Source organism: Narcine bancroftii, chromosome 2, assembly GCF_036971445.1.
Source record: "Narcine bancroftii isolate sNarBan1 chromosome 2, sNarBan1.hap1, whole genome shotgun sequence".
In the NCBI taxonomy this organism is placed as follows: Eukaryota; Metazoa; Chordata; class Chondrichthyes; order Torpediniformes; family Narcinidae; genus Narcine; species Narcine bancroftii.
In genome coordinates this window covers 161,395,662-161,423,030 of record NC_091470.1, presented here as the reverse complement: position 1 = coordinate 161,423,030, position 27,369 = coordinate 161,395,662, and the positions used below count along the sequence as shown (strand labels likewise).

The following is a 27,369-nucleotide window of genomic DNA, read 5'->3' as shown; positions in this document are numbered from 1 at the left end:
TGAAACATGTCCTTTATGTTAGACTGAGGATCCTTTGTTATTTTACAGTGAAATGGATCAGTGACTTGCAAACAGAGAGAAATACCAGAAAACAATTAAAACCTCGTTCCCCCCCCCCCCCCCCCCCCCACCCCCGATATCATCAACAGCCATTTCTCGGCAATGGAATGTCATTTCAGGCTCCAACACCCTCCCTCAATAGTATGGCATCAACTTGTTTTTTTTTGCGAAATGATTTTTAACCTGAATTTTGAAAGACGATGTTAGTTTTGGGATAAAATTAACCAGTCAGGGCCTTTCTGTCTCTAACACTGCTAACATTGCATCTCCCAAACGTGGAACACACGATCAAAAACGAAAATGATTTCACTCCAAGATTGTTTTTTTAACTTCTGAAATATTGCTTGTAAGCTGGGTATCTTCCCTCTGCATTGATTAAATTAATGCAGATTGTCTAAAGTCTGAACCAGATATTTGATAAATGACAAGAAACCAGAATTCCGTATTCTCTGATGATATCCCTTCCCTTGATGTTGAATGATTTCGGTGATTATAATTAGCAGATACCACAAACACCGTCACCGTTGCTTTCTGTCTACTTACTATAGATGCACCTTCCATACTCATGGCCATGTCTGGGGCCAATTGACCTGTCATCCAATGAAGCTTGACTTGGTAAATGACCAATGCATTCTTCCCAATGTCTACTTGTGACTGACTAGGTTACCCTCCCTTCACTGTAGTACCCTTGGACCTGAGAGATCTTATCTCTGAGGTACATCGCTGGTAGCCGTAATTGCAGTTTTCCTTTTGAATTAATGCTGTACCCTGTACTTAGCACTCCATCCTCCCCTGATCAAAGCAAACAGGACTTCAGCTGTTCCATTCCGTTCCAGTGGCACAATTTATAGATCTTCGCGGTAATTGTAATCTGATAGAAAATCGCAACTTTGACTCAAGGTGATCACAATTTCAAAGGTTACACTAGGTGTCAATACTTTCAGGCGAGAAGTTGCTTTCAATAGTAGATTTATGTCTGTAAACTCAAAAGATTTACCTGCATCTGGGGTGCTTTGTTGAAATTAACCCACACAATGTTGACTCAACATGTCACGTGTAAACAAACTGCTCCTTGACACACAGCCATATTTTGCTTGTACCAGCTCTTTCTTTGTTTGGACAGATGAAGTGCTTTTCTAATGGTTTCCAACTCAAAAGCATTTCCAAAGGCTTTGGGACAGAGCTTGGACATTTGGAGCCTATTCATAACTGTGCGATGAATTTCATCGATGTGTATCATGAAAAGCCACAGATTATTGTAACCACAATATAATAGCAGGCACCACAATAGCCTCTCCTTTATAAAAGATTAATGTGCTGGATTGGGTTTTTTTTGTCTGATACTCGCCAGCTATGGCAGGGCTTGTAGGCCATTTCATTTTACAAGGCAAAGCCTAACATCATCAATGGCTGTGATGCTTCATTACCCAATGAGCTGAACACCTTCTATGCCCACTTTGAAAAAGAGAATTCAAACAGACCAAAGAGAATCCTTGCAGAGGCTGGTGACCCTGTGATATCTTTTTCTAAGGCCAATGTCAGAACACCTTTCAAGAGGACGAGCCCTTGCAAGGCATCGGACCCTGATGGCGTCCCTGGCAGGGTGACTGAAAAGCTGTGCCAGCCATTGAGGCAGAATGTTCACAGACACTTCAGTCTCTCGTTGCTGCCTTCGGAGGTTTTCCACTTGCTTCAGAAATGCCCAAGAAGAGTAGAGATGCCTCAATAATTATCGCACATCTACCATGATGAGATGCTTTAAGGCAGGGGTGTCAAGCTCAAATTCACAGAGGGCCAAATTAAAAACTTGGACTAAGTCGTGGGCCAAACTAAATATTTATTGAAAATTTTCAACAACATCTGCATGTTTTCTCTTCTTTCAACATATGTAATGTTAAACTTTTTCTTATTAAAATAAATGTTTAATAATAGTTTTGGTTAAACTCTTTCCAGAAGAAGCATTAACAAATGAGAAATAAAATATTCAATAAATAATATTTCTCTATAGCCTTTAAGCTCCTTTTAAATGTATTTTTTTTCACAAGTCAACAAGTCAAAAAAAACAACTTGCTTCAACGACAAATAGGTTTGTCTTTTAAAATGATGAACATATAGTCTGCCTCCCACCTGTGTTGAAAGGTCCTGTTTCCTGTCTTTCGTTTGGCCATTTTTCGTAAGGGGTTTATTACACGTGAGTTCGGCGACAGGTCACAGATGCCAATGAAAGTAAAGAGAGGAGGTGGGGGCGATTAGCGGGCTGACAGGCCGGCGCCAACGCATTTGCAAAGCATTTTGGGATTTGTAGTATTAGCTGTGTATGCGCTATACTGGTGCGGCGGCCAGTGGGCCAGCTCTAATACATATTTGATATGATCTTGCGGGCCAAATATAATTATATCTCGGGCCAAATTTGGCCCACGGGCCTGAGTTTGACATGTGTGCTTTAAGGGGTTAGTCATGGCCAGAAATAACTTGTACCTAAGTCAAGACTGGACCCACTGCAATTCACCTACTGCCAACTCACTGGGTCTCCATTTGGCACTGGATCATCAAGGCAACAGCTACACGTGCATCAGGCTCCTTTTCATTGATTACAGCTCAGCTTTCAACACCATCATCCCTTCAGTACTAAGCTCCAAAACCTGGGCTTCTGCACCCCTCTCCATCCCCCCCCCCACCCCTCTTCGCTGACAATCAACACAAACGTGTGCGTTTGCCCACAGCTCTACTCTCTCTGCACCCATGACTGTGTGGCTGGATACAATTCAAATGCCATCTATCAATTTTCTGATGAAACTATGGTCATTGGGAGAATCACAGATGGCAATGAGGAAGCATAGAGGTAAGATCTCTCAGGTGCAAGGGCACTGCAGTGAAGGGAGGGTAAACTAGTAGTCGACAAGTAGAATGCATTGGTAATTTATCAAGTCACGCTTCATTGGATGACTGGCCAATTGGCCCCTGACATGGCCATGAGTATGGAAGGTGCAGCTATAGTAAGTAGACAGAAAGCAACGGTGTTTGTGGTATCTGCTAATTATAATCACCGTAATCATTCAACATCAAGGGAAGGGATATCACCAGAGAATACGGAATTCTGGTTTCTTGTCATTTATCAAATATCTGTTCAGACTTTAAACAATCTGCACTAATTTAATCAGACCTTTCAATTCAGAGGGAAGATACCTGGCCTACAAGCAATATTTCAGAAGTTTTTAAAAAATCTATCTCACTAGATAGTTGTTGGTGCTACAACAACAAACTTGCACTTAATGTGATCAAAACTAAGGAACTGATTGTGGACTTCCAGAAGGGGAAACCAGGAGAACACAAACCAGTCCTCATCGAGTGAAAAGGGTAAAGAGCTTCAAATTCCTGGATGTCAACATCTGTGAAGATCTCTCCTGGGGCCTTCATGATGAGGCAATCATGAAGAAGGCTCGCCAGTGGCTACACTTTGTCAGGAGTTTGAGGAGATTGGGTATGCCATCGAAGACTCTTGCAAATTTCTGCATGTGTACCGTGGAGAGCTTTCGACTGGTTGCATCACTGTTTGGTGTGGAGGTGCCAATGCACAGGACAGGAAAAGGCTGCAGAGAGTTGTGAGCTTGGCCAGAGCCATCATGGGCATCATTCTTCACTCCCATCGAGCACATCTATGAGAGATGGTGTCTCAAGAAAGCAGCCTCCATCATCAAGGACCCTCACACCCAGGCCTTGCCCTCTTCTCACAGCCACCATCAGGAAGGAGGTCCAGGAGCCTGAAGACGAACACCCAACAGTACAAACAGCTTCTTCCCCTCCACCATCAGGTTTCTGAATGAATAATGAATTACTGGCACTATCTAATTTTTTCTCATCTTTTGTAATTTATTTGCACCTTTCCTGCTGGCAAGCCCAGTTTCTTGGGTTAATCAAGTGGCACCTTTTATCCTGTTAACTGCAGGGAAAACCAAGTGAAAAAACATTTTAGTCTATCTCGACTCATTTCCAGGTGTGTGCCCTTATAAGGCTTGAGAAATGATATTGGACATGTACGGAGGCCTCTTTACCCTGTGCCTGACCCCAGCTCAGAGCTTTGGGGTTTTGGAACAGAATAGGTTCCTTCCACTGAGTAGAAAAGATTTAAATTCCAAGACAGCCCCTGGTCACGAAAATTTAACATGTCAAAGGCAAGCAGCTGACACTCGAGTAGAGAAAATATTGTATTAATATTTCTAAGGTGCTGCAGGGGTTATGATTTCTTAATAAATATTTTCTGCAGCTCAGCTTTTAAATTTGTAACATGACAATAAAAGGAGTAAAATAAATGAAATTTTATTTTAGTTAGTATATAAAATAATGAGGGGCATGGGTAAAGTGAATGCTCACATTGTTTATCACAGGGTGGATGATCCTGGAACTAGAGCGTAGAGGTTTAAGATGAGAGCGGAGAGGTTTAAGAGGGATCTGAGCAATGGTCCCTGTACTATTTTGTAGTCAGTGTGCACAAAAATCTTGTGCAAAATTTTTTCCTGTGACGAAAGTATGTGCACACTGAATGCTTGTCCAAATGTCAACATGAAATTGTTTCAATATGGCGAGCTCTCCACTGGCCACCGTGACAGAGGTGCACCAAAGAAAAGGTACAAGGACTGCCTAAAGAAATCTCTTGGTGCCTGCCACATTGACCACCGCCAGTGGGCTGATAACGCCTCAAACCGTGCATCTTGGCGCCTCACAGTTTGGCGGGCAGCAGCCTCCTTTGAAGAAGACCGCAGAGCCCACCTCACTGACAAAAGGCAAAGGAGGAAAAACCCAACACCCAACCCCAACCAACCAATTTTCCCTTGCAACCGCTGCAATCGTGTCTGCCTGTCCCGCATCAGACTGGTCAGCCACAAACGAGCCTGCAGCTGACGTGGACTTTTTACCCCCTCCATAAATCTTCGTCCGCGAAGCCAAGCCAAAGAAAAAAAAAATCTCTCATGGCCAATAAAACTGAATTGGCATGTTTAATATAATATAAGTATGATTAACTACTTGTTTAACCGACTTACTAGTTAAAAGAAGCAGTTAGCAAAGAGATTACTTTCAATAAGTATGATTATTAATTACTGCATTATTTTAGGTAACTATCCTTTTGTACATTCATTAATTTCCTTTGTGTGCTGATTGCAAAATGTGTGTGCATGCACACAGCTTAGAGGGAACAGCGGATCACTTACAAGATCGAACTTATCTGGAATGAACTGATAGGGGAGGGTCATTGAAGCAGGTATAATTACAGATACGCGGATGTAAAGAGTTAAGAAGGATATGGGCCAAATGCAAGCAAATGGGACAAGACAGAATGTTAACTTGTTTGGAAAAAATGGGTGAAAGGCAAAAGGTTTAGGGTGAATAAAGGTGAACTTCTTCACACAGAGCATGGTGGGAGGGTGGAATGAGCTAATGAATGTGGGCTCAGTTTTAACATTTAAGAAGAATTTGGCCAGGTACATGGATGGCAGGGGTATAGAGCGATATGGACTGGGTGCAGGTCAGTAGGATTAGGCAGAAAAATTGTTTGGCAGAGACTAGAAGGCCCAAAGGGTCTGTTTTCTGTGCCATAATGTTCTCTGGTTCTATGGAATGGATAAGTTGGACCAAAGAGCCCACGATGATTTAATCTTCAAAACACTTCAGTGAAATGTTCACGTGTTTCTCATTCCTGGTGATGATGGGATAAAGCCCTAAAGATGCTTATTGATCCATGCTTACTCAATGAATATCTAGTGGACAATGGAGGCAGGGTCAAGGGAGGGTGGTCAGCACCTAATAGCCTGAGTACACCTGGAATTTGGGATTGTCTGATCTCAGAAGCTAAGCAGGCACAGGCCTGGTCAGTACTTGGAGGGGAGACCACCTGGGACCACCAGGTGCTGTAGGTTTCTGTGAGGGGTGCTGGACAAATTGGAAACTCTCTGTCTGCCTTACAGTAGACAAAAGTTAATGAATTTCATGTCTGTTACATTCTAAACGTAGTATTACATGACAATAATTACGTCTTTACCTTTACTTCAGTGGTGGAATCTTTTCCTTCCAAACTTGTTGCTGCCGCATTGATTTTCCATCAGGGGCACTGCAATTGATCAGAAGCGGGTGATCTTAGGTCTTTCAGTTATGCACCAGGATTTGGAACTCATGCTTTCACTTGGAGCTTTGATGGACTAGATTTGCAATGAGTTTATTTCCAAAGTAAGATGATGTGTTTACCAACAGAAGCATTGGTTCTTTAAGATAATGCCCATTGTTTTGTGATTACTTTGTGGGATTGTACAAACGGGATTACTGTATTAAATTATTCTTCTGTATAGTGACTGACAGTAACTAAAGCTCTTCTTCATGAGGATCACAGTTGGAGTTCAGTGAGATTATGCAAAGTATTAAGCATGAACAGTTTAAATGCTTTGGCAACCCGCTTAATTGTGGTGAGTATGAGATCCTTTTATATCTATTGACTGGCAAATGACCAGGGTGGAATTTGAATATTCCCTGTTAGCTCAACCAGGGTGCAAGAACTATAGAAAAATGAGAAGCGATTTCATTGCAAGTTACAGAATTCTAACAGGTAAAGACTGGGAAGATGTAGGCTTAATGTTTCTCCAGGCTGGGATCTCAAGAACCAACAGCTATTCAGAACTGATGTGAGAAGAAAGGTCTTCACCCAAATCTTTGGTATTATGTAGCTATGAGGATTATGGAGGCCCAGTATCTGAGCAGATACAAGACAGAGATCAATAGTGTTAGAAATTAAAGTACCTTTAAAGAAATTGCTCGAGACAAAAATTGAGAACAAAGAACATTTATTACTACAACAATCCAAAGTTGGGTGCTTCCCCTTACCCTGGGAATACACACCTACACTGGGGCTCACCCAACTTTTATACAGTCAATTTCAGTATCAGAGTGCCCTCCCCCTTACATTCTTCTGCCCCCTGGATGGGTTTGGCATAGGCAATCCTTCCTGCCTACGTGCAGTTTCAGTACACTTGGAGGACCAGGGGGTATCCTGTGGGTGCCCCATCATGTCATTGTCCTTATTCACACCTTCCTGATTCTCGGGGCTACAGTCTCTTGATATGCAGAGTTGACTCATTCTATCTAGGGTTGGCTAATTTCATATGTATAAATCTGTGTATGGTTAGCTAATTAGAAATGTATGACTTGGTACTTCTGTCCAGGGCTAGGAGACCCTTATCTGATCCAGACTACCTCAACTTCCTACATTCTATTGTACCTTACCATTCCTTATCTTAGTCTTATGGTCTTGTCACAAAGACTAGAAGATTCTTATGTTAATCGTGCTGACTCTGCTTTCCTGCATCCTAAGCCCCAAGCTTATCCTGTTTGAACTGGTTACAGCCATTTACTGATGAACTTTAGTTTCTTCCATGTTCATAATTTTAGATCAATTTTCCCATCTCTCACAATAGGGTTTTAGATATTATAGAATAAGAAAAAGCAAAGGGCTAAATGCCTGTTCCTGTTCTATTTCTACTGTTCTTACCTCCTGGATTCAATTCCAGGCCAGGTTTCTGACCAGATGAATAGATGATAGTATGGGCAATAAAATAAAACCAAATGCTGGCAAAACTCAGTCGGTCAAACAGTGTACTCTATATAGCAAAGATAAAGGTACATAACCAACATTTCGGGCTTGAGCCCTTCATTAAGGTGTGAGCAAAATGTAGACAGGTGCCCAAACAAAATGTATCGGCATTAAATTTGACTGCAGCAATTCTGAGCGAAACCACTCCCCCTGGTTCCTCCTTGCTCTCCAATGGTTTCTGAACTAAAGCTTGAGACCATGGGAGGATACTATTTAAAATATATCATCAGGAGCTTCCTAACACTAACAGTCTCAAAATAAACTCTTGAGTGTAACCCTCATTCAAATCTTTCCCAGCAGAGAGGAGAACTGGAGTGAGAGGAAGAGTGGGGGGGAGGGTGGAGAGAGGAATATCTCGGACTAATTTTTCATCTACCAGTTATTAAAGTTAGAGAATATATTATTAATGAGAAGTAGGAGTGTTTCCCAGAAGGAATCTCTTTTCATCTTATACCCTAACATTAGGTTCAAGGTTCTAGAATGGCATTGCATGACTTGGGGTATATGTTCACGGGCATGGCATGTCCCCCATCCTTTTTAAAGCCAAAGCTTTATCTGAGACTTTCTCATTCTGAGCACTAAACCTTTGATCTTCTGTACTCCTTCTGCTCAGCTGATTTTTCAGTTCCCTTTTCATTCATTTTTCAGAGTCAGGATGCCAACCATGTTATACCCATGTCTAAATCCCCTTGAGAAAGTGGTGGTGAGCCACATTCTTGAACTGATGCAGTCTTTCTGGTAAAGGTAGTTGCATACTGCTGTCAGAAAAGGTTTATATGTAACAATAATGTTAGTGTTATTGTTAGTTAGACATTTAGTGTCAGGAAGCTCTTAAAGCATGAGGATATATTTCGAATAGCATTCTCTAAAGAAAAATGACGATGCCTGCAGAGCTGCTGTAATGGCAACGCTGCTTCTAGAGCAGATCTACAGAGAGTGGGGAGGGGAGATACAATCCTCCCCCACAGGGTCTAACTACCCAGTCTGACTGCCATCAGCTTCAAAAAGGTTTTAAATGGCCTGTTAAAGAGCTGATGGTGGTTTGTTTTATAATATTGTGACCATAGCGTCTGATCCCAAGCTGGTGGCATCCATGTATGGCTGTGGCCATGAGGGGTTGCAGACTTTGGGGAAGCACCATAGAGCACCAGCAAACAGGGAGACCACTCTTTGTTTGAGAAGAAGAAGCAGAGGAGACAAGCCACGGGATAGTGAACACAGCAGGATCTATGAAGCTGAAGAACTCACAGGTGGTGGGCTGTTAGCGACTTGAGGTGAGGAACCCACAAGACTGCGGGCTGCAATCAAGAGACTCCCGCCAAGCTGCAAACTGCTGGAGATTGGGTCGAGATAGGCTGAAAGGGTACCCGATGTCGGAGGGGTTGCTGAGGGCACTGGAGGTTTCCTGATCATGTCAGATTTTGTATCTGGACCTGGGTTGCTGATGGTTTGGACTGAAGGTTGGGTGGCTGTGGAGGCAGCAGAACTGCATGAGGCAAATCTATGAACACTCAGCCACTCTTGGGGGGACTTTGATTGAAAAGAAGCCCTGGGCAATTTCTGCCGATAGCGAAGCTTTGACTGCCTTACGGGAGACTAAAGGAAATTTTGTTCAATATTGCAACCGACTGCTACAAAGAAACACACATACTCACAGTGTGGGAGGTTAAGATCTGAGATTTATTGAGGCTAGAAAGGCTCCTTTTATATGGTTGGAGCTCCCACCATTTGTTTCATTTGGCTGACATCAGCTGCATGAATAACAATAGCGGGCGGGAACATTCTTGCATGTGAATCCCCTTCTTCCCCAGCCTGTTATTGATCTGTTAGCTGGGCAGCTTGGCCAGCGCCATTTTAGGACTGCTGGTCTTGTATTGCTCCAGCTTTCAACCGCACCGGTTCGCTGTGTTAAGGGACGTGTTACAGTGTCTTATGCAGCTGTTAACTATCACGCACACCACGCAATGTGCCGTCTCAAACTCTGCGGTGGCGGGCCACCAGAGTATCACATTTTCTGTTTTATTATATGACAATAAAATAATCTTAATTGACTGGCTATGCAGTTACAAGTTAGGACCTGTGGGTTGTGATGTTCCCAGTCACTTCACCAGCTGAGTTCACAACTCTCAGTAGCTTTTCCTGTCCTTTGCATTGCGTGGGAACGGAGAATAATTTGTTGAATGAGGAGGCTGGTAGGGTTGTAGGTTAGAATGAGGGGGATTCTGTGTTTGTTGCATCTGGGCCAGAGGAAGCCAGGGCAGATGAGTGGGAGATGGAGAAGAGGAGGACATTTCGGAAGATCTGGACTGGTGGGAACAGATACGATTGGGATGGAGAAATTGAGAGAAAGTCTGTGAAAGTTTGTCTCCCAAGGTGGAAACAGAGAGATCAAGAATGTTGCTGGAGATGGACCTGGTGAATTTGAGATCAGGGTGGAAGACGACAGCAAAGTGAATGAAGTTGACAATTTTATCATCAATATAGAGGAGGAAGAGTTGAGGGGCCTTTTGTGTGTAGCCAAGACCATTACGAGTGCCCATGGCTACTGAATTTGATTTGGAGAAAGGAGACAATGGAAGAGGAGCAGTTATCCTTCTGTTCAATAATAACCTGCCTCCCCAACTCCCGCACCAAGGAGGTTGATGAACAGATACATGATGGTGAAGCTATTTATAGTACAACTCTGATTATCTGAAATTGGATTATCCTAAATCCTCATTTATCTAAAACTTTGGACCAGAAGTGATGTCCGTTCGCCTCTGAAAATTTTCAAATAAATAAGGATATCAGAAATCCTCCTTCAACCAAAATATTTTCTGAGCCCAATTGACCTCGCAGGTTGAAAAAAAATTCACCCGACATGAAATCAGAATGACGATTGTTCTCATTTTAGGTTACTCCCTCCTCTGTCTCATTCCATTTCTTCTTTACCTTCCCCTATTGTCTTTTCTCTTCAACTCTCCCTCTCAAACTGTGTGCAACTGTCTCGCAGCCACAAGCGGTTGGAAGAATCCCTTGTCCCATTGTCCTCAAGGAGAACAGCCTCCCGGGCAGGAGCAGGACTTCATTGTCCCGGGCAGGAATGTGACCTCGGTGGGGAGGTGTCAGTGATTGGCGGCAGCGGTTGTTGGGGGGGGGGGGGTGTGCACAGGCGAAGACTGGGTCTGTGTCGGCCTCCAACATTGAGAACCAGGACGCGAAACGGGAAAAGCCCTAGCCGGAATGAGCCTACAGGGAGACACCAGTGAGTCTCACCAGTGAGTGTTCCACCGGCCTGGAAGCTTCCCCGGGGTTCGGCAGCAGTGGTGGGGATGTGTAGGGGATCAATGGTGGTTTTGGTGAGAATTAATCATTATTTTAATGCTTAAAAAGCCTTCCCTTGTTGTTTGTGTTGTTTAAACATTGATACAAGTGATTTGCTGTTGCTACTGGGCTGTTTGTTAAAAAATTACCAGTTATCCGAAAAGTTCAGTCATCCGAAATAGGTCCAGTCCTGACCATTTTGGATAAATGGTAAAGGATCCATTATGTCACGTAATACTACGTGTAACATACATGAAATTTTTAAATTTTGTCTACCGTGAACCAGGCAGATAGTTGCCACTTTGTCCAGTGTCCCTCACAGAAACCTACAGCATCTGGTGTTCCTCGGCAGTCTCCCCTCCAAGTACTGACCAGTCCTGAGCCTGCTTACCTTCCAAGATGAGACAATCTCTGGCGTATTCAGGCCATTACCCTGGGTAGGTGCTGATCGGAGTTGAACTGTAAATGCCAAGGATGGGTTAAATTATTTTATTCGTTATTCTCTGCTCTTTCGTGATAATATTACTTGCTGCTATCAACCCAAGCTTGACTTTGGCCTTGGTCTTACTTTGCTAAGGAATTGAATATTGTGAATTTATCAGTGAACATCTCTATTTATAGGCATTTATTATTCAAGGACATGCTTCTGGCTGACAATTCTAACCAACAATTTCCACCTCTCAGCATTAATTGATCTTTAGAATAATGCTTCCCCTGGCAATAGTCCTGGCCTTGTTTCGTGAACCTCATCACTTCAATAGATTTGTTCCATTTAAAAATTGAAACCTCCTTCAATGTTCGCCAAGACTCCAAAATACCTCATTGGAAATCTGATAGCTTATACCCCACTGGATACAACAGTTCTTAGTTACATTACTGGACTAGAAATCCAAACTTGAAATTATGAATTCAATGCAAGATCAAAGCAAGGCAAATAGGGAGCTCCAAATCATTTGATTAAATCAAGTCTAGAATTGGGTGGCGGCTGGTAAGAAGCAAAGATGATTTCTAAACAGAGATGGGCAGGATTGACTAATATTAAAAACACAAAGATGGTGGACAAATCCAGCAGGTCCATAGGTTGTAAAGATATATAAATGGCGTTTCGAGTCTGACCCCTTCTTCAAGGTATGAGTAAAAATTGACAAATATCCTTTGGGGAAGGAAATCTGCTACCTTTGCCTGGATTTGTCTGTATGTGACTCTAAAGTTACAATTACAGCAGTGCTCGCTGTCCATTACACTCCATGGATGCTGCATGTCCTACACTGGCATCACTAAGGTGGGGTTGCAGAGGTGGGGTACATACTGCACTGGATGACACCATCCAGGTTGGGGGGTGGGGGGGAGAGACCAAAATGACTATCTATAAAACTTTTGTGCAATGTTTCAGCAGAAATTTATTCTTATTTATAAAACTATCCCTGTAGTTAGTTATAACAACAAAAATACTTTTCACAAGCCCAGCTTACATGTATCATATACCTAAAAGGCTGAAACACTATACTAATTTACTTTTGGAACCAAAGCTGTCCTTATTACCCAATTACAATGACGTTTTCATCTGCATGCGTTATAAGCACACGCTGTTGTTTTTGTTGCTGCTGGTGTTTTTATAGTTGTTGCTTTTTTCAAAAAAATGTTACTAAGATTCTATATGGTATGAGAGGAGATCCATGGAGGTGTGGGGGTGGGGGGTGGGGGTGACTTGTGCATAACATAGTGTGTGACTTGAAGGAGAACATGAAGGCAGAGCCATTTGTGATTGCTTTAATTTTCAACTCTACTAAAGTTTGAGATTTAAGCACTTATTCTTACTTTTTTTTAACCTCTTAGACATCTGTCTGCAATCCAATAGATTCTGCAGTGAAGCTCTATGTCCCTTACATAGTTTTTTCAAATCCGCTGCATAACGGGAAATATTCAAAAATTTCCCGTAATGCAGGCTGTGTTAAAAAGTTCGGAATGGAAATGAGTGACTCATTCCCATTCCAAAATTTTTCCAGCGGCACCCTTAGACAAATTTGCGGACTGCCTGCAGTCTAAACTGAACTGCAGGTGGTCCAGGACAAAGGGCTAAATGACTAGGGCGTCGACGCAGTGACAGGTATTTTAGTGTAAACGTCCTTCCAGTTTGAACGGCCACTATGTGGGGGGGGGGGGGGGGGTAAGTGCGAAAATTATCGACGGGAAATTATTGTGACAGCTGTTTAAAAATGATATTACTCAGCATTTAGCAGAGAAATAAAACCTGCCCTACAAGTTTGATTGACTCCAAGCTTGAGCTCAAATGTATTTATAAAGTGTGTTTGGATTAACGTATGGTTTGTTTACATTCACTGGTAATGTGTATTTCGATTTATTCCTGAAATATCTTTGGAGATACGAGTATCATTAATTAACGTTGATGCATTGTTTGTTTAAAATGATTTACAATACAAATGTATCAATCAAACACAATTTTTTGAACAAGAATCTGCATAACTAGTTGAATTGGTCAGCTCCATCTTGTCCCTATGTAATCCTATCTCTAACTCCTGTATACTTCTGTACTTGTCCTTGTATATTACCATCCCTATTCGTGTGTAATATCAACCCTTTTCCCTGTGCATTTCCATTCCTGCTTCATACGCACCTCCAGCCCTCAACCAGAAATATGCGGCTATATTCCTGGATTTGTGCAGCCTTATCCTGTTCTCTTGTGCTGCTCCATTCCTGGATCCCATGTTGTCTTATCCCAGAATCTATTTTTTCAATCATTGTCACGAGGTTGAATTTTCTATTTTTGGGCAAGTGTTCCTAGACACAGTGAACGGGATATGGGTTGTAGATAGGTCAGAGACTGGATGCTCGCTGGGGAATTCCCAAAATGATTATTCGGGGCCCAGATCTGAGGGAGATGTGCCCCTGGTTTAATAATCCAGATGAGAGGCCAGGAATGAGAGAATATAGACTGATGAACAGAGCAGTTAATTAAAAAAAAAATTAGTCATATAGATATAGAGTACAGGAACAGACTCTTTTGGCCCAGGAGCCCATGCCGGCCAAATATACATCCCCTGTACATTTTTGAACGGTTGAAGGAATTCAGAATACACACAAGCAGACATGGGGAGAATGTACAAACTCCTTACAGACAGTTCGGGATTCAAAACCCGGACCCGATTACTGGCGCTACAACAGCATTGCACTAAACGCTATGCTAACCGTACCACCCTTGGGGGATGAAGGGATACCCAGCAGAATCTATATAAAAGACAAATATCGTTGAAATACTTTATCTTGCCCTCCTACAAGATTTAGAGAGTCTTGGCTTTCCATCCTGAGTGCTGATGATGTACTAAGGCAGAGAGCTAGTAGCAACAGGCCTTTCAAGTGCATGGCTGCTGTCCTTCATAACCACAGTGCCCCTGCCTGGGAGAAGCTGGCCATCAACCAAGAGAATGAGCAGTCCTTGACAGAGGTCAAGAAATCTGAATAAACTATCCACTTAAAAGAGCACTTCAGTGAAGTCTTGGAGTTATAAAGCCCAGAAAGGAAGCAATTTAGTCATCAAAATCAAATTAGCTATCTCCAGAACAATCCACATTGACCTACAAGGTTCTTTTGAAAGTTATTTCATTGATCGTTTCTGCTTCCAGCATCCTCACAGAGTGAGAATTCCAGTTCGCAACCACTTAAATCTGGGAGCAATCAGGAAGAAAGCAGGTTGTCAACCAATGCAAAGGATTGGCTGGGTACCCACAAGCTTCTATGCTGTTCAATTCTGAAAAGGAGTTGTGTTTGCTCCATATCGCTCAAACAATCCACAAGGGGACACAAATGATGTGGTTCTCAAGTGCAAACTGAAATGCTATTTTTCATAACTCAGAAGCTCGGCCAACAACGAAGGGTCTCAGACCCGAGAAATTAACCCCATTTCTTTTTCAACATATGTAGTCTTTTTTAATTTTTCACACGTCCAACCAAGACTATTGTCAAGAAAATATCAGCAATGTAAAGTTGCTGTTGAGCCCAACATTTAGATCAGATTATGCCACTTTATGCATTTTGTTGACTGAAACTTCACTTCCTTGTGGGCCTAGAGAGGTAGTTGTCTCAGAGTGAATTTGACCTGATGATAAATGTGATATAGATGGACAGGTAGATCTGACAATTTGATGAAGGGATAGCCTACTTGTTCCATAATAATTCCAGTGTTCTGAATATTCATATTTGTAACCAAACAATCAGGGTGTTGTAAATTGGTCACTCTTAACTTTGAGAATTGATTGTCCAGCCTGCTGTCCCACAAAACTGGTTTTAAATCGAACAGTTAGCAAGGCTGCTGGAAAGTGGCCATGGTGCTGATTTGCATTTTAAACAATCGCTGTACATGTAAAGCAGAAATAATCACTCAGTAATACTTAAGACTCAACTGCAGTGCACGAGCATCCAGGCAAGTGTCAAGATATTTAATTCCTAGCCATGGGAACATTGGAATGCAGAGTTAGGCCCTGACTATTCACATTTGGGTCCTGAGCTAGGAATGAGCAGTCTGCCTCTTATGCTCCCATGTGAAAAGTTCACTGCACTTCGGGACCTTTCCCTCCAAACAGGAATCAGCGCAAAATTGCCATTTTACTCATAAAGGCCATCAGGCACAGGAAATATGGATGTGTTGCCATTGGGAGCAGAGTGAGAGCTCACTAAAAGACCATCTATTCTTTAGCCATGTTCAGTGTTCCATTTACCCACCACATACCTTCTCTAGCCTTGCCAATCACATTATTCTTTCCAGTGTGTGACTGGACTCAGTGGCTGTGGGGGCTGTGGAAGCACTGGAGGCAAATCCATGGACAAAAGCTGACTCTGGGGGGGGTGGGGGGGGGGGGGGGGGCTCTCTTTTGGTTCTCTTTCTCTGACTGTAAGAGGCATTTCAGCAAATTCTGCTGATGGTGAATCTGATTACATGGCCACCCATTGAATCTTGAATGCAATTACCTTCCTCAATACAGTCTGCTGCAAGGAATATTTGTTACCAAAGGCAGCAACTCCCAAGTGGTATCCTGTGCCAAATACTGACCAGACCAAGAGGACAGAGCAGGAATACCAATCCATTGCACTCCACAAAATTTGCTGAAAATGGCAAAACAAATTGTCACATCATAATGTAATATTGAAAAGTGTCTGGAATGATGTTAAAGTATCTATTGTGTCCCATATCTCTTTATCTTTGAAGATACCATGAGGTAGTTACAAAGCAGGGTACTATAATTATCTTGTCGGCTCAGGTAAGCCCCTGTGGAAAAGTGAAGGAGTGGGGGTGCAGATGGAGAAAGAGTGTAGAAATTCACTGCTGTGTCAGAGACTTGTCTCTCTCGATGAAGGACTCAACTGTATTTTAATTTAGTGGAACATGTATATAACCACATAACATTTCTACTTTTCTTTTCTATTTTATTTTTATAAACAGCATTCCTGAAGTTCGCATTTTGGATAATGGGCCTTTCGAGTGTCATGTTGGCATCTATGACAGGACAAACCGCAAGAAGTTTCTGGAAGCCTATGGGCGGGTCTTTCTCAATGTCATGGGTAAGTTACTGAGACACAAGGGTCACCGTCAGTTTTGTTATGCATGGAAAGAGAGTTTCAGAGCGGTTACGTATCTGAGGATCCCCACTAGTATTAAAATGAACAGTGCACAGAACTGTTCCTGGCTAATTCCGTTGACAACACATTGCAAGAAAGCACAGGCTAAGTAATTAAGGTTGGAGCTAATCTGCCCATTCAGATAGGACCAGTGGATTTTCAATGAGGACGAGATGAAGGAGATGATCTTAGGCTTCAGAAGGACCAGGAATAACCACTCTCCTGTGCAAATCAATAACACTGCAGTGGAAAAAGTGGAAAGCACCAAGTTCCTTGGAGTTCACTTCACTTGTGACCTATCATGGATGCATAGCATCTCCTCATTTGCCAGGAAGGCCCAACAGCGGCTGAACTTCCTGAGAAGATTAAAGTGGGCAAGACTACCAGCCACCATCATGCCAACCTTCTACAGGAGCTCTGTTGAGAGCGTCCTGGCCAGCTGCATCATAGTGTGGTACAATTGTTGCAGAGAAATGGATTGGAGGTCAATCCATAGGACCATAAGAGTGGCAAAGAGGATCACTAGAGTCTTCCTCCCCCTCCTCCCATCCATGTGATCTACCACGATCGTTGTCTGAAGAAGGTGTGCAAAATCAGCTACTCCTGTCAGGAAAGAGATCCAGGAGGATCAGAGCCAGCACCACCAGGCTGACGAACAGCTTCTTCCCACAGGCAGTGAGACTGCTGAACAACCAAAGGAACGGCTCACACTAACCACCCAAGACTTTCATATTCACAAAACAATATTTATTGATTTTTATAAGAATACTTCTCTTACATATGCATTGTCTGGCTGTATCTGGTTATGTATCTGCATATTTTGCCCTGAGGACTGGAGAACACCATTTTATTGGGACGTACTTGTGCAATCAGATTATAATTTTGGCTTGAATTACTTGAATTGTGAAGTCAGAAAGCAGTGGGAAATACTAACCCTGCTGCTTTTATTTTGAGTGATATTTCCATATTAACAGAACGAAAGGTCAATTTTCCCTATAATTCAAGAATTGAATTCAGAATCAGAATTCATTATCATGAACAAGTCATGATTTTTGATGTTTTTCGGCAGCGTCACCATGCAAACATTTATATTATAACCATCTTAAAACACTACTATAAAAAATAAAAAATAATAGTGCGCAAAAAGGCCGTGTCTTTGGTTCATTGATTATTCAGGAATCTGATGGCATCAGGGAAGAAGTTGTCTTTATATCGTTGAGTGCTCGTCTTGAGGCTCCTGTACCTTTTTCCCAATGGTAGCAGGGTGAAGAGGGTGTGGCTTGGATGGTGGGGTCTTGACCCTCTCCACTACTGAGTCCTTGATGAGGACTGGGTTGTGTTCCCCTGACTTCCATTTGAAGTCCACAATCATCTCCTTGGTTTTGCTAAAGTTGACCATTCAATGAGCTGATCTATCTCCCTCCTGTACACTTTCTCATTGCCGACTGTGATTCTGTCGACAATAGTGGTGTCATCAGAAAACTTGTAAATAGCATTGGAATTGTGCCTGGCCACACAGTCATGGGTGGTATAATGAATAGAGCAGTGGGCTAAGCACGCATCCTTGGGGTGTGCCTGTATTGATAATCAGTGAGAAGGAGATGTTGTTTCTCATTCATACTGACTGTGGACTTCCAATGTGAAAGTCAAGGATCCAGTTGCAAAAGGGGTGCAGAGGCCTAAAGTTTGTAGCTTCTTGATCAGCACTGAGGGAGTAATGGTGTTGAAGCCCAAGCTGTAGTCGATGAAGAGCAGTCATCTGTGTTCAAGGTGATCCAGAGCTGAGTGGAGAGCCAACGATATTTCATCTGCTGTGGAGCGCTTGTAATGAAGGGCAAATTGCAGCAGGTCCAGATCTTTGCTTAGGCGTTTGTTAATTCTGGCCATGAGCAGCCTCTCAAAAGCTTTTCATCACAGTAGATCGACCAGTGTTAGAAGTAATTCTCCAGCATTTTCTTGTTTTTACTTCAACCACAGTGTCTACTCGTCACAGTAGAAGTTAGTGCTACTGGGTGGTAGTCGCGGGTGGGAATCTCTGACGGCAGCAATAAGAGGTTGAAAATGTCCGTAAACCCTCCCGTTGGTTGGTTGGTTTTCAGTACCCTGCCAGGTACGCCATCAGGGCCTGATGCCTTGCGAGGGTTCACCCTCTTGAATGATCACAAACTCAAAATACAGACCTCATTCCACAGAATTGTTATTTGTGGAGAATCCACACCTCTCCAGATGATGCCAAAATAATCAGAAGCACATTGAAAAAGATGGATTAGATTAATGTCAGTGATAAATCTATTTTTTTTTATCACCTGAGTCTCCTTCCTCACTCACTCTTCCACATAATAATATTGGAAAAAACATTTTTCCATTCCACTGAACATCCGAAGTTTTGTTCTTTTGATCTCTCAGTCTCTCTTAATCACCTCTGAGTTAAGATTCTGTAAATGCCATCGCTGGGTCCTCCTTCATGCTGTTAGACTGTAGTTGTTCAATAAAGAGGCTGATCACCATCTTCATGAGGGTAATTAAGGATGGGCAGTAAACATTGGCCCTGCCCAAATCCCATCAGTGAAATGACCACTCAAACTTCGAAACACAATATCTTGAATGCTCTTATGACTTACCGGAACCTTTCATGGTTCAAACCATTCCACATCTGCTCCAATTCATTGACCTGGATTTTCCAAAAGGTTCTTACTGAGCATGCATGTGAAGGAATTGCAACCCATCCTCACTCCTGCCAATCTAGCACTGATAATGACATGTTCTGGAGACAGTCAAATTCAAATATATTGCTTCTGACTAAACCACAGAATCATACAGCCATTGTTGGGTGTATTAAAGGCAGAGATTGGTAGGTATTTGATTAGTCAGGGCATCAAGGGTAACAGGGAGAAGGCCAGGGAGTGGGGCAGAGTGGGTGGGTGGATCAGCTCATGATTAGAGTGGTGGAATAGACTCTATAGGCCAATGGGCCTACTTTTGCTCCTATATCTTGTCATAGAAAATTAGAGATAGGGTGGCCATTCCAAAAGAGGACATGGCCATAGGTTACCATATCACCACATATGTAGACATACACACACACATACAGAAAGTTCTTGGTCAAACTATCCAATTAGTCTCTTCCAGTTCCTTTTAGGACTAGATGAATCTTTATTTATTTATCCAATTTCTCTTTTGTAAGTTCAGTGTGTGTTTTCATCACCCTTCCAGAAAGTGTATTCCAGCTCGAGGAGGAAGATTTTTATTTGAAAGACTGGCAGAGGGGAACTGACAGAGAAGAGGAACGGAGACCTGTGCAGGTTAGCTACGGTCATATGGAACGGTAGGGCAGGCTGGAGGGTCCAAGGGCCCCTTTCCTGCCTCAGTACTAGCTCAATGCAACTCGTTGCATTAAAAAAAAAACCCTTAATTTCCTCAATTCCTCCCCGGAACTGCACATGCTGTTTCTCTTGGCCAATTTTCCTAAATCTGCGTCCACTCGTTGCCTAAGCTCCTGTTGTTGAAGAGTTTATCCGTCATTGCCGACCTTTCATCTGAAGCAATCTTCTGCCTTAGCAACGCAGTGGTGCGCCTAAAACCTGGCACCACTTAGGAGGGGAAGAAAGCTTTAAACGGCCTCCAAACTGAGCTCAGCTCAACAACAAGTGTTACAAGTTTCTGCAGCTGCCAGCAACAGTCACCTCAGGTGCCCAAGGCTGAGCAGCATTGATATTTCTCCTCCTCCTCCTCCTCCTCCTCCTCCTCCTCTCCTTCCCGTGCCAGGTTGCTTTTCTCCTGCCAGGCATACCACATAAAAATGACCTGGTAACATCTGGTGGAGTATATAAGGTGGGCTGAAGGCCTTCCCAACATTTTAGTTACCTGAATAAGAATGACGAATCAAAAGAGTTGCCCTGATGTAAAAAGAAGGAAAAAAAAGAATGGCTTTTAAACAAGAAAGTCTGCAGATGCTGTGATTGTAATTGAATCCACAAAAGTACTGGAGAAATTTAGCAGCTCATGCAACATTCTTGATGGCAAAGATACATAACCGATGACTGGGGCTTGGCCCAGGCCTGACATATCTGCCATAAAAAATACTGCATGAGTTTCTCCATCATTTCTGTGTATTAAAAAAAATGATAAGCATGTGGAATGTGTCTTATGCGTAGATGAAATATTATAGGAAGTCTAGATTTAGTGCACAATTTACATGCCATTTAATGATTATGAGGTGTTCTCAGTAGAATGCGAAACCAGTTGATATTGACACAGTATACAATGTTGCAATGGAACATCTCGATGTTCCTGAACATCTCTGAATTTAACTGGATAACTAAGAACTAAGTGGTCTTAGTTATAGTTATAGTGCGTTGCTTATTTTTGTCCTGAAGCCCATTTCTCTGTGGTCTCCACATCTTCTCTGCATTGGGCAGATGTGATTGTCTGCCTGGACTTGGCCTGTGCCGCACATTGGCCCTTCTTACGCAGGACTATCACTCTCTGCCATCTTCTGCCGCCTTACTGCTTGGAAGCTTGTGGAGTGCCAGTGGCACCTTGGGTCATAAGGAATTCTGTAATCCTGCCAAATTCTCATGCTGTCAGTTTACTTCTTCATAATTCAGGGAGTGTAGCGAGTAAGGAGACCAGGGAGTTTTGGAGAGATTGAGGTTACTTTTGGGGAATGCAGAAAACAGAGGCTCAAGGAGCTTGGAGAGAGAGAGCAGGAAGGGAAGACAATGGGGGAGCTTAGAGAAGGGGTAGGGTATCAGACTGGAAAACAGCACATCCTGCCTCCTCCTGGACAACTCCAAAACAGACCATGCTATCTGCACATGTCAGTGTATACAAATTATCACTTTCTTACAACTCTATCAGAGTCGGCATCAGATCAAGTCTAATGGAGATAGCCGCGGGGAGGGCCAGGGATGCATAGACTGAATTTTGAGAACTCACTCAGCAGTGGGCGGGGGGTGGGGGAGGGGGGGAAGAGCAGGTGCCATACCTGCCATGAACCTCCTCCGTGTGCCGCCATCGCACTTGCATCTCCCTCCGACGTAGCAGACATACACGCGTGCTAACAAAACCACGTCTGATGGTGTCACCCCAGTGACACTAGTGCTGCGGATGGGTGGGTGGGGGCACAATAACTCATATGGGTGGGCGTGAGTCATGAATGCCCCTCCCCCATAATACCTGTTGAGGGTGAAAATGAAGCTGTTTTTATCAGATTTATGTTCACCCAGTTAATATTATTGTGTCATAACTAAACTGGAGTGAAACACAGAAGTCTGCAGGCGCTGTGATTGTAGTTAAAAAAACGCTGGCAGGACTCAGTAGGTCCATAAGAGGTAAAGATATATTACCAACATTTTGAGCAAGAACAACTAGTCTAGCCAGTTCAAGCAAAGTCAATGTTAAACGCTGCTGTGGGCTTCTCTGCACAAGCAATATATCACACTGTTGGTATTCCACGAGGCCCATGACCTTCTCAGTGAATCAGAACATTCTCATTTACCGGGTCGTGCACCGGCAAGAGCATTGCTGTAATGGTGCAACACTAAGAAATTGAACAATGAAACAGAGACTGGAGTTTTAAACCCCACCATGGCAGCTGTGGAAGTTAAATTCATTTAATTTCTTTGTAAAAGAACAGCTGACCTTAGCAGTGATGGCCATGGATTGACAGATGGTTGTAAAATACAGTACATCTGGTTAACTGATGTCTTTCCAGGAGGTAATCTGTTACTTCCACCTATTTATGATACCATACCCAACAAACTGGTCAATTCTGAAACAATCTGGCAAACTATTTGGTCTAATTCATTTGGAGATTGGTAATAAATGCACCCTGGGAAATTAAAATCAATTTTAGAAAAAAACTGAGTGGAGAGACACTCATGCAGACACTCCTACGACTTCATCGTAATTATGGAGGTTTTGTGCCCACATCTCCTCCTCCATGCCCTCTAGCAGAAGATGGGTGACACAGCAATGCACCTAGTAAAGTCATAGTTCTACAGCATGGAAAAGATGGACAGAAGGGACTTTTTCCTGACCATCGAAGTCTATAACTCTTAGGAACGCCTACCCTGAACCACTGTAACAACTCTGTGAAAGCTCTTCAAGTAGGCCTACCCTGAATAAGTTTGCCTTTGCTCTCCGAAGGGAGTTCTCTCCCACTGCTCCCCACCTGTATCTTTCTCCTCCCCTTTCCAGTTTTACCAGTTCTTCCCCTCCCTTCCCCCTTACCCACCCAGCCATCTCTCCTCCCCCTCATTGCTGCTGTCCTCCTCCCTCCCCTCATCCATCTAGCATCTCCTGCCTTTGCTACCCCCTCCCGCTCTCCCTTCCCCCCCCCCACCCTCTTGTTCGGATGCCTACCTGCATTCTCTCAGACCTTGATGAAAGGCTCCAGCCCGAAATGTCGATTCTGTATCTTTGCCTTTGCTACATAAAGTACTTTGTTTGACCAGCTGAGCTTCCACGGCGTTTTGTGTTTTTTTAACTCTGTAACTCTACACACTGCACTGCTGCATCATCCGCATTTGGCCCACATCACTCTATATCTTCCTTTTCCATGTCTAAATGTCTTTTAAACATCTCATCCACCACCTCCTCTGATAGCTCATTCTATATACCCACCATCCTCAGTGTGAAGAAAGTGCCCCACAGGTCCCCTTTAAATCCTACCCATCGCAACCTAAATCTAGGCCCTTTAGATTTCGATTTGCCTTCCCTGCGAAAGAGACCAAGACTATTTACCTTATCTGTAGCCCTCATCATTTTTGTAAGCCTCTGTTAAGTTCACTCCTTAGCCTCCTAGACTTCAGGGAGAAAAGTTCCAGTCTATCCAACCTTTCTTTATAATTCAAGCTTTCCAAACGAATGAAATTTTTGCCTGACATGGGTAACCAAAACACCATCCAATAGCAGTCTCACCAATGCCCTATTCTGCAGCATCATGTCATTCCTGCTCCTGTACTCAAGGAAGGCAAATACCTTGTCCACCATCCTGTCTACCACCATGATCACTTTCATGGAACTACGACCTGTACCCCCCCACCCCCCGGTCTCTTTGTTCTACAACAGTGCAGCGCCAGAGATCCCAGTTCAAGCTCCACTTTGTGTGCCGTCTATGTGGAGTGTTCATGTTCTTCCTAATACCACATGGGTTTTCTCCAGGTGTTCTGGTTTCATCCCACATCTCAAAGAATGTTCAGGTTGGGAGGTTAATTGGCTAATGTAGATTGCCTTTACGATCTAGATAAGTGGTAGGATTTGGGGAGAGTGGAGGATGTGAGAAGAATGGAAGGGTGGTTGGTGGGTGATGTGAATCAATGGACAGAAGGGGCTGTTTCTGTGTTTTATCTTGCCATAACTTCCTTTGGCAGTGTTACCAGGACTAGCACCTGTCTATCTGAGGGTGATTCTCGCCATGTGTCCAGTTAGGTTGAGAAGCTCAGGATACACTCTCTGGGTGCTGGCAGATGTTGAGGAAAAGTATTTGTAGAGCGTTGGTAAAGTCTCAACAAAGCATAAAAATTCTTTGATGTTTAATAGTTCTAGTCAAATGCAACGTACCACATATAATTGTGTATAAGTTGAATTTTATAGACCATTTAATAATGTTAAATGTATGGGGTCATCTATTACATGGAGGGCTGACATTCACACTGGAATCCTAAATATTGTATCAGTATCAGAAATCCAAATAATGTCTGAGCAGATAAAGAACAAAAACACAATGAGGTCGAGGCCACGGTAAGTATCTGCATCGTCGGAGGTGTCATGAGCTCCGATGGGCGAGCGGCCGGGCCCTAGGTGCGAGTTCGCGACTGAGGGTCAAGGTTTTCAAGGAAAACTCCAGATTTATTGGCCAAAAATAGGGGGTCGACATTTACATGAGATTGACTTTTACACGAGTACAGACAGTCATCGGGTTGCGAACGTCCGGATTACGAACAACGGATTGTTCCCCAATTCACGCATGCTAAATTCCTCACGAATGCTAAATAAGAACCTGAAGTACTGCCTTACGTACAAATTTGGCTTATGGTCAGACCCAGGTAACAGAACTCGTTCGTAACCTGGGGACTGCCTGTATATATAGTAATCCATTTCAATCAGCAGGTGAAAGCAGAAAGCTAAGGAAGGACTTCAGAACCATTCTAAATGCTCAGTGTGAACTTAATTACTCCTGTTCAGATGTTGGGACTTTGGAGAGTTTGATAAGATGACATTAACCACAAAAACATGTGCCCTCTCTGCAAGGAGCTAAATTGCATTCAGACACCTAATGAACCTACAGACATCCATTCCCAACATTTGTCTTTAACTCCTCAGGCAAGGGAGCATCAAGTGCCAAATGCAGGCTAAACCTAACATACAGCGGCAGTCTCTACTTTCACCAACTCATTAGTACCTGAAGTATTCAACTATTAATCCTAAAGATTAGCATTTATATTACTCCTTTCAGAACCCTGGGATGCCCAAAGCATTTTGAGGCAATTAAGTACTTTTATAGTGCACAGCAGGTTCACGCAAACAACGACGATGTGAAAATGACCAGATAACCTATTTTAGCAATGTTGATTAGCGATTATTATTGTGCAGGACACCAAAAAATAACTCCCTTGTCTTTGGGACCTTTTACTTTGTTGTGAAAGCAACAGGCAAAACCTTGGTTTAACAGAGGTTGTTGACACTTTCCAATGCAGCAAAACCTTGGTGCAGATTGTATTCATGCCTCTTTTAGAGGCCCTTCCAAACTACCATGTACAATTGGGTTAACCGGGCAATTTGCACGGTTAGTGCCCCAGTTACGTGGCAGTTAGAAAGGGTCTGACCCAGTCAACCCTGTCGGAATCCATCCGGGCCCCTGACCAACCTCAAGAGGTCGTCAGGGAACCCAGTTAAACTTAACTAGGTCACGTCCCCAGGAGATTTGAAAACAAAAATGGCCAACCTGCTTATTCTGGTGATGTCAGCGCTTGCATGCGTGCGTTACTGGGCAACCACCATCCGAACATCCGGTAGTACTTCTGGTAAGTACATGAAGCATCATTGCTGGGGCGGGATCCCCCTTAAATCACCAGGTAGATCCCCCTGCAGTTTAAAAGAAAGCTTCTAGCACCGTTGCCCCAGTAATTGCACCTGGGACCCAGGAAGGCTAGTCGCCTTGAGGTCGTTGACACTCCATGCCTTAAGTTCCTGTGCGCTTTAGTCCCGGTGCTTTTACGTGGAGCAACGAGGCCTGAGTCATCATCTGGATGTCAAATTCATGAGGTGAGTTTTGCAGTGCGATCTAGACTGCAGGCTTCCCGAAAACTAGTAGGAATCCTGCAGGATAAATTGTGGGAATTGATTAAAAATTCCTGCACTTTCCTTTTCAGACTCCCTGTGTAACAGCAAATTTTGTTGATTGTGCTGTTGCATCCCTGCGGTCTAAAAACGCTAATACAGATAAAATTCAAAGAGTCACCCCACTGAGTCTATCCCAATTGCCATGCACCCATTTACATCGTCTTACATTGTATTGTCATTAGCTCCCTCCAGGTTATACCAATCTCCTACACACTGAGGTTCAATTAATCCAGCAATCCATACATCTTTGGGATGAGGGATTATCAGAGTAGCCAGATGGTTACAAGGGCAATGTACAAATTCTACAGGACAGCACTTGATCAGGATTGAACCTGGGTCACACAAGTGGTGAGGCAGCATCTCGGCAAGCTGTATTATTGTGCCACGTATTAATACACAATGTTTATTATTTAGATTTGAGAGCATCACCTTCTTAAACTGCAGCTCACATATTCTTCTTCCCTCATTGAGCCCCCCCTTTAATTTAACTGTGCTATGCTGTTGAGGATTAATCTTGCCATTGCCCTTTTCTTGACTGGCCCTAAAGCCACAATAGCATGGATCTTCCAGTGGCCACTGATTTCAATTCCCCATCTGCCTGTCCATGACCTCATGCACTGTCAGACTGAGACCACCTGCAAATTGGAGGAACAATACCTCATCTTTCATCTGGGCACCCTCCAACCAGATGGCATCAATACTGATTCTTCTGGCTTTTGTTAACCCCCACCTTCTTTCCCCGTGGTTTTCCCTCAGCTCTCTCTCCCTTCTCTGTCTCCTTTTGCAGAGACCTTATAAATTCTCACCTCTTCCCCCAATCACACCTTTTGTGGGCCTGGATTCCTCCCCCAGTCACCATTGTCAATCCAGAGACATTGAGGTTTCCTGCTTCTGGCTCATTCTGCTTCTTCCTTGAAGAAGGCCTCAGGCCTGAAATATCAATAGATCTTTGCTTTTTATGGATGCTGAAAGACGGCCGAGTTCTTCCAGCACTTTGGTGGATTTTTTACTACAATCACAGTGTCTGCAGACTTTCGTGTTTCACTCTTGGTTTATTTCATTTTCTTCCCTGTTCTTAACCTTGGTGGGTTTCTCCACAGAGGGCCCAGTTCCTTCCTTTGATGCAAACAATGAGATGCTGAAGGGACTCAGTAGATCACGCAGCACTCATGGAGAGAAATAAACTCTTGGAAGTGGGTCGCGGCCTGAAACAGCTCTGCACGTGCTACCTGACCTGCTGAGTCCCTCCACTTTCTTGCTCAATATTCCAGCATCTGCTGTTCTTATGTTTTTCCTTATATAAATTTAAATTTAGACATACAGCAGGGTAACAGGCTATTTTGGCCCATTAGTCCATGGGCCAAATTATCACCCAATCAACCTACACCCCCAGA

General features: G+C 43.3%; 1 protein-coding gene across 1 annotated transcript in view; it reads left to right on the top strand.

Moving 5' to 3' along the window:
• igsf21a (immunoglobin superfamily, member 21a) overlaps positions 1–27,369 on the top strand; it is a 348,063-nt gene that overhangs the window by 158,852 nt on the left and 161,842 nt on the right. The window contains exon 4 of the mRNA XM_069918989.1: positions 16,452–16,570. Coding sequence (XP_069775090.1) covers positions 16,452–16,570 — 119 coding nt within the window. The remainder of the gene's footprint in view (positions 1–16,451; positions 16,571–27,369) is intronic.